The 13,397-nt window shown below is 40.9% G+C and overlaps 1 protein-coding gene and 1 non-coding gene across 4 annotated transcripts in view; both read left to right on the top strand.

Moving 5' to 3' along the window:
- The window catches only part of LOC144696519 (receptor-type tyrosine-protein phosphatase beta-like), a 105,948-nt gene that overhangs the window by 21,418 nt on the left and 71,133 nt on the right, over nt 1-13,397 (top strand). For 2 of the 3 annotated variants that reach the window (XM_078567908.1, XM_078567907.1), the window contains exon 5: nt 12,176-12,452. In XM_078567908.1, coding sequence (XP_078424034.1) covers nt 12,176-12,452 — 277 coding nt within the window. Of the gene's footprint in view, nt 1-11,086; nt 11,845-12,175; nt 12,453-13,397 lie in introns of those variants that run through there. The other variant, XM_078567909.1, reaches the window with a different exon arrangement.
- On the top strand, nt 10,567-10,700 carry LOC144696849 (U11 spliceosomal RNA). The gene has a single exon (XR_013580257.1). It is a non-coding gene; the product is annotated as a U11 spliceosomal RNA (small nuclear RNA).

Below are 13,397 nucleotides of genomic sequence, written 5' to 3'. Positions count from 1 at the left end.
ATGGTGTGATGCTGATTCAAAATTACTGCAACTTGGTAGCAATCACTGCACATCCCCTGAAGCTCCCGGTTTCTTCTCCACATCCTAAGGCAAAGTATTGATTCTACCCATCAAGGAAAGACGAAAGGTTGAGTAAACATTGCTGGACTTTAGATCCAAAACTTTCTGCACCCAAGTACAGCATTCAATTGATTGAACTCTGGCAGTGCACAATAATGAAGTAGGGAACGCCAGCATAGTAGTTATGTTACAAATCCAGAGGCCTAGACCAATAATTTGGAGACATGAGTTCAAATCTTACCACATCTGCTGGGGAATTTTAGTTGCAGTTAATAAATAAACCTGGAATAAAAAACTGGTATCTGTAATGGTGACCCACAAGGTTGTTGTAAAAACCCATCTGCTGCACTAATGTCCTTTAGGGAAGGAAATCTGCTGCCCTTACTTGGGGACCTGGCCTGTTTGTGATTCTTAACTGATTGATTCTTAACTGCTCTCTGAACACTCCTGACAGGCCACTCAGTTAAGGGCAATTAGGAATGGGCAATAAATGCTGGCCTTGCCAGCAATGTCCAGATCCCATGAATGAATAAAGGAAACTTAGCAGAATAGGAGATTGGACTTAAATCACACAAGAAATGAAGGTTAAAAACTGCATTTTATATCGGGATCCTAAGCCTTTGTGATAATCAAACCTTGCAGCTTTAATAAAACGAGCTTGTATTATTAGAATTGAAGCAAATAAGATATGCAGAGCAGAAATTTTACAATCAAAGCAATTCAAAGCTTTGGGATAAGTGCAGCTGGGAAGTTTAGGCTCCTGAATTGAAACCATGCCTGTGCCCCCGACCCAATCCTACCTAACCACCCAACGTCTCCAAAAAAATTTTGTTACGATAAAACACACAAAAATTATTGTTTTTAAGAGAAAGAGGGAATAAAATGAAAATTGTTATGATGGTTTAGTAGTAATATTACCAGAACTGTATTTGTTCATCTTAAATATATCAAATTTCTGTTTCTGTGAGTTCTCCTAAATGTTTTTCGTAATACAATGTCATAGCTGAAATGCAAGCATAATGTTGAGGAAACCTTTGCACATAGTTAAGTGACCACACTTTCATCTGAGTTCAAATTTAGGCCAGACTTGTTAGAAAAAAGCTCCCTCACCGCTGGCTGTACAAATAAGCCTATATGAAATTAATATGAAGAGTGTCAATCAACAAGCTCTTAGGGGTGCAAGCACAAAACTATCACAATTCAACAGTAAATTAGAATGAAAATATAACATTGGGCAAGTCAGGAGAGCTTTCTGACATTAGCGTGAAAGTAAAGGGCACTTTCAGGTTTTACTACCTAGCTGTGCACTTGACTCAGTTGTTTCCAAACAAAGAAAAGAAGTTGATACATGTATGCTTGGTGTATGCCAAATGCATCAGATATGGGCATAAAATGCTTTTCAATCAGTTCGTTCTCTGCCAAAGCTGGTCAAAAGACTTGTAATTTATTCATATCGCTATGAATGACCAGCAGTCCATAATTAACTTGCTCTTTGCAGGTAAATAGTGACCTGCTAATATGGATGCAAGTGTGTTTGAATAAGACGTCAGTTTGAATACAATTATTTTTTTCTTTTGATGACTAGAAAGTCAAGAATGGCTACTTGCAATAATGACCATTTCATAACGGTCAAGCAGTTAAGCTGATCATGTAACTATACAATCCATTAAAGCAGCTGGTTAGTGTCCAAACCCTGGCAGAAAGAGCCACCATGGCAAGTTAAAAATTGACTACTTTATCCACTATTCTGACACATGTAAATAAAGTTTTGAGGAGAGGTGAAAATCTTTGTGGTATCAACAGCACCCTGTGAGCATGCACACAGCACACCAGCAAGCGATAGACAGTGTGAATACAATGGCCAAAATATTCTGGATATGGAAAGAAATGAACCTCAAAATGGATCACATTAATAAGTATGACTATTGTGTTAACATAGCAATGATGGTTGAAACCATCAAGGTAAATAAGTACAAGTCAGCTTGAGGAAATTGTTAATACTGCATTGGACAGTAACCCAGAACTGTGGGACTGTATTGTAACTCCAGTTCAGTAAGTTCTTTTAGTGATGTTCTTTTCTGAAGCTCACATCATGCTATGTATTGCCTTCAGGGTTGTACCTAAAATTTGGTGCACAATCTGTCTAAATTCTGAATCATTCACTATATGACATTACCATACTGTGTTTGCAGGACAAATTTGCTTAGAATCAGAGAGCCATAGGTGTTGGTAACTCCTAGGAATATCCACTAGCCATGCATCAATAGTGCATTATTAAAACTGTTTGACTGAAAGACATTGCTTAACATTGTGAGTCCAGAGAAGATAATAATCCATGGTGAACCATTTTTATGTTCAAAGAGACACATTTTTGTTTAGCTATACTTCATTTTAGATACTTAGAAAAGTAAGCATAAACAGTAAGCACTTATTTTTCTAAGCATAAACAGTGACCATGCCTAAGGCATTTGCAGTTCTTCTAGTAGTACCCCAAACTTCGTGCAAAAGCAAAATACTGCAGATGCTGGGAATCAAATAAAAACAGAAAATGCTGGAAATAGTCAGCATGTCTGGCAGCATCTGTGGTTAGAGAAACAGAGCTAACATTTCAGGCTGATTTCCTTTCATCAGAGCCCATTCTTAATGCATTGGTTGAAATTCCATGTGCTCTCTTCACAGACCAACAGAGGCTAGCACCCCAAACCACTGAAGAACATCAGTTACCTCAGCACCTTATGACACCACTCTCATCAGCACCCAATAACCACACAAATACACATACGGTGTCAGCAGTAGATAATAAATCAGTGGAGGAATTACAGGCAGGTGAGTCAACAGACATGGGTGAAGAATAGGAAGTAATGACAGGGAGTAAAGAAGAGCAAACAAATTTCTCTGCAAGTTCCTGGCAACTTATGGGCCATAGCAGAGAATGCAGGCTTCAGTTGGGCCTATTTACAAAGGCCTGGAATTTCCCCAGAGCTGTTCCCATTCCATCACCATATCTGCGCCAGAAGTGTAATGGAAACCACATTTGTACACATAAACTGGATTTCCATTGCACTTCCAACAAAGTCATGGAAACAGCTCTGAGAACATGCTGAACCAAAGGCAGTTAAAGTGCATGAGGAGATCTGATCAGACAATTGAACAACATGTCTCTGTCATCTCCAGCTTGAAAGCAAGAACAAACTAACTTGCATTTCTAAAGCGTCTTTCAAGATCTCGCCATGCCCCTAAGCAAAATACAGCCAAGTTTGAAGTGTAATCACTGTTGTCATATAAGGAAACATGTCAGCTAATTTGCGATAATCAACTTGAGTGAGTACACTGATATGTGGTTGCCCATATGGTATGTTTCCAGAGCAAATTTCTACACTTGTGAACTCTATTATGCAGACAATAGTTGCACTGAGATCATCTCCCAGGACAGCTGTCAATGATCATGTGACTGCTTTGGGGTCTTAATATGAATGAAAAATTCAGACCAGATTTAGCACATATTTGCACAGAAATTCACAAGTCTCTTTGCTGCCCAGCTGAGTTCTGAAAGCTGGAGGAACATGCTTGCACCAGTACATGTACAGATTTATTTAGCTGTCCACAGCAGGGTGATCTTGGAGTTGGCAACTTGATCATGTAATGACATAACCAAGTGACAGGTGTCAGCATTTCAGATAGCATCAAGATCACGGTGGTACTGGTCATTGCACTGGTGCCACTGTACAAGACTTTGTCACTGAAAGAAGTAATCTTCCACGGTATCCTTTGTAACTACACTTAGCGCAGCATAGGACTCCTTGCAACCATGGCAGATGTGGGCACCAGCAACTGGAATTACTTAAAGGTTCAAACCACATCAAAGGGAGCCAGATAAGCAAGAGTACTGAGTTCACAAAACAATTGGTTTAATGGTTTATCCACACGATCATGTCCTTCACTGATGGTTCGGTGAAACTCAGTTACTTTGTGAACAATATAAAATGGAAGGCAAAACAAAGATTTGAAAAAGCAGATGCTACACGTACATTATACAATGGTTTATGTTCGCCAAAATTAGGCAAAAAGCTGTGAGTTGAATTGTTTCCTACCTCACTGTGTTTTCATTGTTGTGAACTGATAGAGCCTCTTTCACAAAGTCATTCTATTTTGCTTTGTCACGCAACTACTTTTCATTCGCATATATGGGGAAGCCAAAATGGACCATAGTTTGTGGAACATGAAACAAACAGCAAAGCTTTTGCTCATCTTTGCAGGAGCACACAGCAAAGGTCCCCCATAACAGACGAGGGATATAAGCTGTTGCCTCAGTATGCTAAATATGTTCACTAAGATAAGCTTGATCAGAGTTGTTCTTAATACATGTGTTAATAACTATGGCTTCAGTGTTTAGCTCGTATTGCCCAGGAACCAACTATCCAACCTACTGTCACCCAGAGATAGTGCAGGAATGCTTGACTACACAAGTATGTAAGATCCAGGGTGCCCTTCAGCCAAAATTAAATGACTATTCACATGTAGAATTCTTGTTTAGCAGAATAAGCTACTTACACATTCAGGGAGCGATGGTTTTGTTCTGTATATGTAGGCCATTGGAATAACAATGAATTTCCAAATAGGAACATGGGCATGGTCCACAATGTCTATATTCTTGAGAACCTATTAATTTGAAAACTTCCATAATTCCTTAGCTTCTTTCTGATGGGAATGTTATGGCAAATTCAATGTCCATTAATGTGTGTAAAAACAAATTTTAGTTACCTACATTATTCATCATTGTCCCACATATTGGTTAACTCTAATAATGTTCCCTATGCTCTTAGAGTCTTCTGGTCACATAGTAGTTCAATTCTGTTCCATTTACTGCCATAGACAAAGCAATACTTATTGTAGAATGCATCTTCAGGCCTTCAGAGATGTGATGGCAAGTATTGTGACCTACTTGCTCATACAGTGTTCCTCTGTTAGACTCAAGCAACTGATACTGGTAAACTTTCTACCTGGAGGGGCAGAGGGAGGTGTTCTCTCCTCTTAGGCTATACTGTAACCTTTGCCTCTGTGCCTACAAGCATTCCCCTCCTGGTTCTGCTCCTTTCGCTTCTCCTGTTCTGCACCTTCAACTCCTACAGCAGCAGTAATCCACTGGTGACAATACTGTTTGTGTTCATGACCCTCAAAGCCTGAAAAGTATCCCAGGGTTTCACTATTCAGCCGAGAGTCTGATCTGTTGCAGGTATTTTTCATCATCAGTAGCAAAATCAGCTGTAGTAACTCTAGTCACGAGTACTACAATTGCTGTGTAACACCACATGAGACTAAATTGCCCATTAACAGTTTTTGTATTGGTCTTCCCCAGAATTTTCTATTTTTTTTTGATACAGCTGAACAGTGCTTTAAAGATTTTGGAGGCAAATAACAATGTGGGGCAGCTCTGAAAATAATTCTTTTTCAACACTTTCTCCTTGATTTATACACTCATTAATAATTATTCTATAGTCAATTGAATTTCACAGGGAGAAAATCACAACCACTCCTATGAATATTGTTCCCTATCAATGTTGTATCACATCTCAAAATTGAGCTTTTTTGGATATTTTAGCACATCTGAAGGAGAAATGTTTCAATGTGCTACATTTATTTAACCCTACGGGTGCTGTCCTGTAGCTTATAACACCATATAAATATGTGCAAAATGCAGAAATGTGCATACGCAAATCACACAGATAAGCTTCACAGACTTGATATGAATTAAATGCCTTTCCATAATAAGAAAATTGAACTCAGCAATTAATAACAAATGTCAGACTACTTTAGCCCCATTTATACATACCTGCAGAATCTTCAATTCAGATCACTGCTGATGTTAGTCAGATACACTTAAAATTCTTTCTACAGCACATAAGGCAGCTAACAAACCAGTTATTGCTAATAGTAAAAAGAAAAAGATCTGCTAACAACTTGGTACAAATATTTACCTGACCTATAATAAGCAATATCATGAAGCATTCCAAAACTGAAGTACTTAAGCAAAAGGCCAGTTGACAAGTAAACTAAAGCAATAAATACAAATAAGCTTTTTTTTTAAAAGAGTCATTGGAAGAAAATCGTGACAGACATTCAACACTGGCAAACATACTTTATTTTCTAAACATTTCCATGCAGGATTAAAAAGACCTTGTAAGAATTGGATTTGTAATTATAAAAGTGACACAAAAATGCCAAACATGTTGCTGAAAGATGTCAAAATCAAAGAAATGGTTACTCCTTCCAAACCAGCCAGAATGTAGTCTTCATTCAGAAATAATAAGTTGATAAGGAAAGCAGTCATGTCCCAAAGAATCCCCAAAACTAATGAATTACTTTTGAAGTTTAGTTGTTCTAGGCAAGTGCAACAGCCAGTTTATAAGCAATAAGGTTCCACAAATAACAAATGAAACATTAGATCAGTTAATCTGTTTTTTGGCAATGGTTGAGGGAGGAATGTTGGCCAGGATACTGAAAGAACTCAGTGTTCTTCTTCAAGTACAGTAATGCAGTGGAATCTATTGTATCCATCTAATCAGGCAAATGGGACTTGTCTCCTTTAACGTCTCTTCTGAAGGTTAGTACCTCTAACAAGGCAGCACTCAGGCAGCAGTCCATTAAAGTGCTCAAGCCTTTGGACTTGCCCATAATGTCCCGATTCAAATCAAGAATGCGATCAACTGAGCCAAGCTAAAATGTGTATGAACTGATCAGTGTAGAAGTTAGTCACAAAATGAGAGAATAGCACACATCCCAATTACTCATGATTCTGTTGCAAGTGGACAATTTTGAAATTTGACTTTTCAGAAGCTTATACTTGGGCTAAGTGGGCAGGTGTTCCAGAGAGCTGGCAGAGTGTGAAGGGCTGAGTGACTTCTTTCTTGTGCTGTAAATTCTACGATTCTAAGAAAGCAAGAAGGCTTTGGTCCTTTAGGTTGGTGGTGCCTTTTTTGCTGCAGTTATCCCACCTAATGGGGTGGAAGCAGAATAGAAATCCTGAACTACTGTAAAATAGTAATATCAGAGGCACATCAAACATTATGACATCACTGTAACTCTTCCACTTGCAAATAATTTTGTAAAAGAGCTACCTTTTTTTGTTTTATTAGCACTGAATATAATCAGTAATTAAAGTTTCTGTATGGATTATACAGTTGTAATTTAGGATTGTAAATGTGTTTTTTACATTCTCAAAATGTGGGTGTCACTGGCAAGGCTGGGATTTATTGCCCATCCCTAGTTGCCCTGAGAAGCATGATGGCCGACTTGATAGAAGTTTACAAAATTATGAGTGGCATGGACAGAGTAGATAGTCAGATGCTTTTTCCCAGGGTGGAAGAGTCAATTACTAGGGGACATAGGATTTAAGGTGAGAGGAGAAAACTATAGAGGAGATGTGCGGGGCAAGTTTTTTACACAGAGGGTAGTGAGTGTCTGGAATTCGCTGCCAGAGGAGGTGGTGGAAGCAGGTACGATAGTGGTGTTTAAGAGGCAGCTTGACAAATACATGAATAGGGTGGGAATAGAGGGATACGGACCCCGAAAGTGCAAAATGTTTTAGTTGATGGGCAATATGATCGGCGCAGGCTTGGAGGGCTGAAGGGCCTGTTCCTGTGCTGTACTTTTCTTTGTTCTTTGTTGGCTGGCCTTATACTTAAACCACTGTATGGTTTCCTAGGCCACTTCAGAGGGCAGTTCAGAGTCAACTACATTGGTGTGGGACTAGGTATAGATGGCAGGCTTCCTTCCATAAAGGGCGTTAGTGAACCAGTTGGGTTTTTGCAGTGATTTGACTGCTTCAAAATGTTTTTTACACCAGCCTTTTGTTTCCACAGATGATTAAAATTGGTCTCATGCTCTCAGTGCTATAATGAGATCTGGATTCACCATCCCTGGATTATTAGTTCTGACTTGGGTTTTACTAGTGTGAGAATATAAAAACTAGCTACCCTACCCATTATTTATTTAGATTTTTTTTTGGTTTATTGTCAAATATATAATGCAACAGAACTAAATGTTAATCAGATACAGCTATTACACTATACCAGCCTATCAATGTTGTTTCTAGTGAGGGAATTCTGACCATTTAATATTGTCAGATTCCAATTACTATTTAACAACCTGTCCTATACTAAAGCTAAATGATCTATAATGAAAGTGGCATCCCTAAGTACTGTACCATCTATAATTCCTCATAAAGTGTTTGATGAACCCAAAAATTAAGGCATCCAAGAAATGTAAGGAATGAGACTTATGTTCACATAGACTGAAATAGATTGCAACTCTATAAGCAATAAGGTTGCACAAACAACAAATGAAATCATTCACTTTTATGGGTGACATCAAAATGGATTACAATCTAAACTAGGGCGTGTGTCACTCATAATGGGCAGGGCTCGGGAATGGTTTGTGGCAGGTTCTTTAATGTGTCCCCATGCTGCAGCCCGATATAGGCAAGGTCACTTGGCCATCTTCTAGGCTCATCTTACAGCATGTCCCCAGCAGCGTTGCACGATGGAACGCTGGTCAGTCGGCAGTATAAAGTGAAGAGATCGCAGCGGCACTCCAAGTGAAACACTGTCCCATCGATAGGACAGTGCCGAAAAAGGACGCCAAGAGAATGGATAAAGTGGTGCCACCATCAGGTTGTCAACGTGAAGTGCGGCTGGTAGATTATTGGCATATCTATTGTCTGATTAAAACCTAAATGTTATAGAAACACGCAAGATGGCAATAACAGTTACTTGAAGAGGGGTCAGTTATGTGGGTTGGAATATTTTCAGGGCTATGGTGCAATAGTGGAGCAGTGGGATGAATTGGATAGTTCCTTCAAAAAGCAGACAGTGGTGAGGCCAAGAATGGCCTTTTTCTGCTTTGTAGGATTCTAATATTTACTGAGTGAGTTATATGTGGAGTTACTCGTTGCCTCTGTGATGTGTAAAACTGAACATTTTGTGGGTGTGTTTAGATGTATCCAGGAGCAATTAAATTGCAGAATATGCAGCCATCCCAAGATTAAGAATACATTATCGCTCGTTGGTTTCGTTAGATGGTCAATTTGGGTACTAAAGAGTTTCTGCAATATGAGACCATGTTAGGACCTTTTAGACAAACTCTGCTAAGTACTCAGACCAAATGAATTGCTGATTGCTAGATCAGTTTCAATGCATTTCAACCACAGGTTTGTTTTGTACTCCAAAGGCAATCTATTGTGCATTAACAGGAGATAAAAGCAAAACACTGGGGATGCTGGAAATCTGAAATAAAGACAGAAAATGCTGGAAAAACTCAGTCGGGTCTGACAACATCTGTGGAGAGAGAAACAGAGTTAACGTTTCGAGACCATATGACTCTTTTTCAGAGCTAAAGAGAAGTTAAACGTCTTTAGCTCTGAAGAAGAGTCATAGGGACTCAAAACGTCAACTCGTTCTTTTCTCTGCACAGATGCTGTCAGTCCCTGCTGAGTTTTTCCAGCATTTTCTGGGTTTTTTTTTATTAACCGGAGTTACCCTGGCTTGTAAAACATTGAAATTTGACTTATTCTTACGAATCCACTAACTTGGGCGTCAGTTGAAATCAGTACATTGGTGAGAGGGTTGCAGAGCGTGTCCCGTTTCAAGAAAGTCTCTAACAGGCTAACAGGTAGTCCATCTTTTGAGAAAACAGCGCGCCACGTGGCCGTATTGTTTGCCTTTGACCGTCTGGTTTGGGTTGTAAATAACCCACGGGTTATGTGCAAGTTCAGATCCTTGCGAGACAAAAGTTCTGCAAAGCCCTTTCCTCTTGATAAAGTCTGAAATCAAGGTTAGAAAAATGACAGGAAACCCTGGGTAAGTATATGGGCGAAGCCGCGCTGACTATTAAAGCACATCCTGGCCCTCCCAGTGTTTGACATCCGCACTTTCCTCTTTCGGAACGACACAAATCCCGCCGCTCCATTGTTGGCTCCTCTCTGTGAACAACCGACTACTGCAGAATATCTAAACAATTTACTTTTATCAAACTAAACACAACATCCCAATCGGCGCGTTCGGGAGAGTCATTCAATGAGAACCCTCTCAATCCGTAGTCCTGCGATTTGAATTCTCATATCACATGAAAAGTAACCTTTCCACTTGGCAGTTAGTCAATGTCCCGTGTATATGTAGAATTGCAGAGTATAATGCAAACTGTGCGTTGTGCATTTTAGAAAATGTGCCACACAATGAACAGTAAATATTTGAAAACCACAGTCCAGGTGTTGACGTCCACAGCAGAAACCAGCAAACTAGAGAAAGCCTCTCAGAAAAATAAAACAGCACAGCTCATTCACAGGGGAGCAAAGTGAGAGATTTTTTTTTGAGGGAGGGGGAGGGGGGTGTATTGGTGGTGCACTAAGCTGGTGGAGTAATGGTAATATCACTGGACTAGTAAAAGTCAAGCTAATGCTCTGGGAGTGTGGGTTCAAATCTCACCCTGGCAGCTAATGGAATTTAAAATTCTAAGAAGGGTTAGTTTCTGAATAGTAAGTGGACGAGGCGGCTGCGCTTTATCCGTGCGGGATCGGTATTGAGAGATTTCAGAAGCATAATGTTTGTTTCTTGGAGCTGCTGGTGATCGTTTGTCTCGGTGCTCCGGAAAAAAAAACACAAAGTCAGCTAAATGGGGGGGGAAGGGAAACTGAACAAAATAGTTTTACAGCACTTCTTACTGTTCCCAAAATCAGAGGGGAGAAAGACAACCAAGTAACTGAGGGGAGGATAAGAGTCAGAAGAAAGAGAGAGAGAGAGAGAAAGACAGAAAAGGTGGGGAGGGGGCAAATTATTGAAAAGGTAACATGAGGGTAAGTGGGGGAGACGGAGCCGCACACTAACTGGACAGAGGAAAGCGGCGAAAGAGACGGGAGATCAATAGGCAGGGAGAAAGTGGGAAGTCAGAGCAGTGGGTCCAGAACGAGGAAATTTGAGAGAGAGGCGGGGAGGGGAGGCGGCACATCCACAAGAGGTAAAAAAAAACAGATTCCAGAAAGTGAGAGTGGGTCTGAGTGAAGGAGCTGGGAGGGTCAGTGGAGGAGAGGAAATCGTGGAGGGAAAGAAATTGTTTGACCTGCCCCTGCGCTCTTGAAACCAGATTCAGTAAAGAAACAGAACAAAAACCAAAATGCCGGGGCGGTTTGCACTGCTCGCTGGAAGGCAGAGGGACTCTCGGGTTTCAGTCCCAGGTCGGCATTAATACTTTGGAAAAGAGGCGAGGACATTTACTCTTGATTGAGGAAGTCGATGGAAACGGTTCAGTCGAGTCACTGGGTCAGAATGGCAGCGTGGGAACTGCAGGACGCACAACTCTCCATCTCCCTGCAAAAACTCAGCGCCAACATTCAACATCAGCCCCATTCCACGGATGACACCCGATGTTACAAGTATATGGATAACTCCAGCGGCGTGTTCGATTAAATCCAACCGGAGAGATTAAACAAAATCGAAATCAAGAAAACCTCAAGGATCCTCTGGGGAACATTTTGGGAATTTTCTGCCGGCAACAGGTCTCCCCCCCGCCCCCCAAGTCACCCCCTCCAGAGTTTGGATTGTGTACACGTTCTGTCTCGGAGAGGTTCTGAACGCCAGTCGCCAGGAGAGGTACAGGAATTGTCCCTCTCGGATTTGTTGTAAAATACTTTATTCCCCATTAGCCCGGGAGGATCGCTATACAAGAACTATAAACGCAATGCTGGGATATGAAACGAGGTTCATGTTATTATGGATGGTATCCAGCCTAGTCAAGGTGAGCTCCAGTATAGCTGTCTGTCAACCGGTATTTAATATTCATGTGATCTTGCGTGGACTCGTCTGAAACTGTTGGGAGGTGCTGGGAATTCATAGTCTTGGAATTCATAGAAAGTTTACGGCACATAAAGGGCATCTCCACTTAAATTAAATAATGCTGATCCTTTTTTTTTGCTGAACTTATCAACCTCTGTAAGCAGTTTATTTGTCAGTACGCTGAACATTTTGGTTTACATTTATAAGTTTGAAATCTGCTTGGGGAATTGTAAGTGCGTCGCTTTGCCTGGAAGCAGTGCCTGAATAATTAATTGATTTTAATTTTATTCCAGCATGGGATTGTGGAGGCTGAGAGATGTACAGTTAATGTGACAGGGATCACACAGTCTGGAGATTCTGTTCACCTTCGCTGGAACAGCCCGGGGAGTCACTGTAATTACAGCGTGGCTTACAAACTGAACCAGTCGTGGGTGGAAAGCTGCAGCCCAACTCTTTACAGCGGGGAGACCTACGAGTGTGAATTGAATGACCTGGAGGCAGGCACGCTTCACCAGCTCCTGGTTACGTCCCTTACTGACGGTTTATCGGCAAATGTAGCGGTGCAAACAGGTAAGGAACAGTCAACCTCGGTACACCTGTACACATCCTCCCTCAGGGGCTAAGAGAGCATTGGTGCGGTGGACAATTCCATTGGCTTAGCAGTGGTTTGTTGCTGCCTTCTGCAGTATTCCAGCTCTTGGCTGTTTTGGGCACGTTATGATCGCACCTTTCCATGGCCATCAATCCCTGAAATAGGATTTGAACCTGGATCTTCTGGCGCAGCAGAGTAGGGAAGCTACCACTGCGCCGCAAGACCTCCCACACCTGTATAATAGAAAAACAAAGGAGCAGGGGAATGCTTATAGATAGCTGATTGGGTGGCCTATAATTAGCGATATTATCGCATTGGATGTCTTGTTTGCCAGGAAATATATATATATATATTATTCTATATTCTCATTTAAATTCAAAACCATTGTTAGAGCATGCCACAGCGTTACTTTAAAATTCCACATCTTCACGCAGTTAAAATAGAAATATACCCGAAGCGAATAGTGTGGCGGGGGTTGGTGTGGGGGGACTGGTTGGGGTAATAACCTGCTTCACCTGAAAAAACACAGAACTTCCTTGGAATATCCAGCAGCTCTTGAGCCCACTTGGGAAGCTGTCCCGATAAGAGGCCACTAGATGGCGTCTGCAACCACCTCCCCCCCACCCCACCCCCACCCCCTCAGACGGCCTGATGTAGCCAAACATCCCCTCAGTCTGTAGAAATATCAGACAAACGGCAACAATTTCTCATCTATAGAAAAATGTAGCTAAACATCCTCAGTCTGTAGAAATATCAGACAAACGGCAACAATTTCTCATCTATAGAAAAATGTAGCTAAACATCCTCAGTCTGTAGAAATATCAGATAAACGGCAACAATTTCTCATCAATAGAAAAATGTAGCTAAACATCCTCAGTCTGTAGAAATATCAGACAAACGGCAACAATTTCTCATCTATAGAA

This window comes from Cetorhinus maximus, chromosome 22 (assembly GCF_964194155.1).
Source record: "Cetorhinus maximus chromosome 22, sCetMax3.hap1.1, whole genome shotgun sequence".
NCBI lineage: Eukaryota > Metazoa > Chordata > Chondrichthyes > Lamniformes > Cetorhinidae > Cetorhinus > Cetorhinus maximus.
The sequence above is the reverse complement of the archived record's forward strand: the minus strand, read 5'-3'. Positions and strand labels throughout refer to the sequence as shown.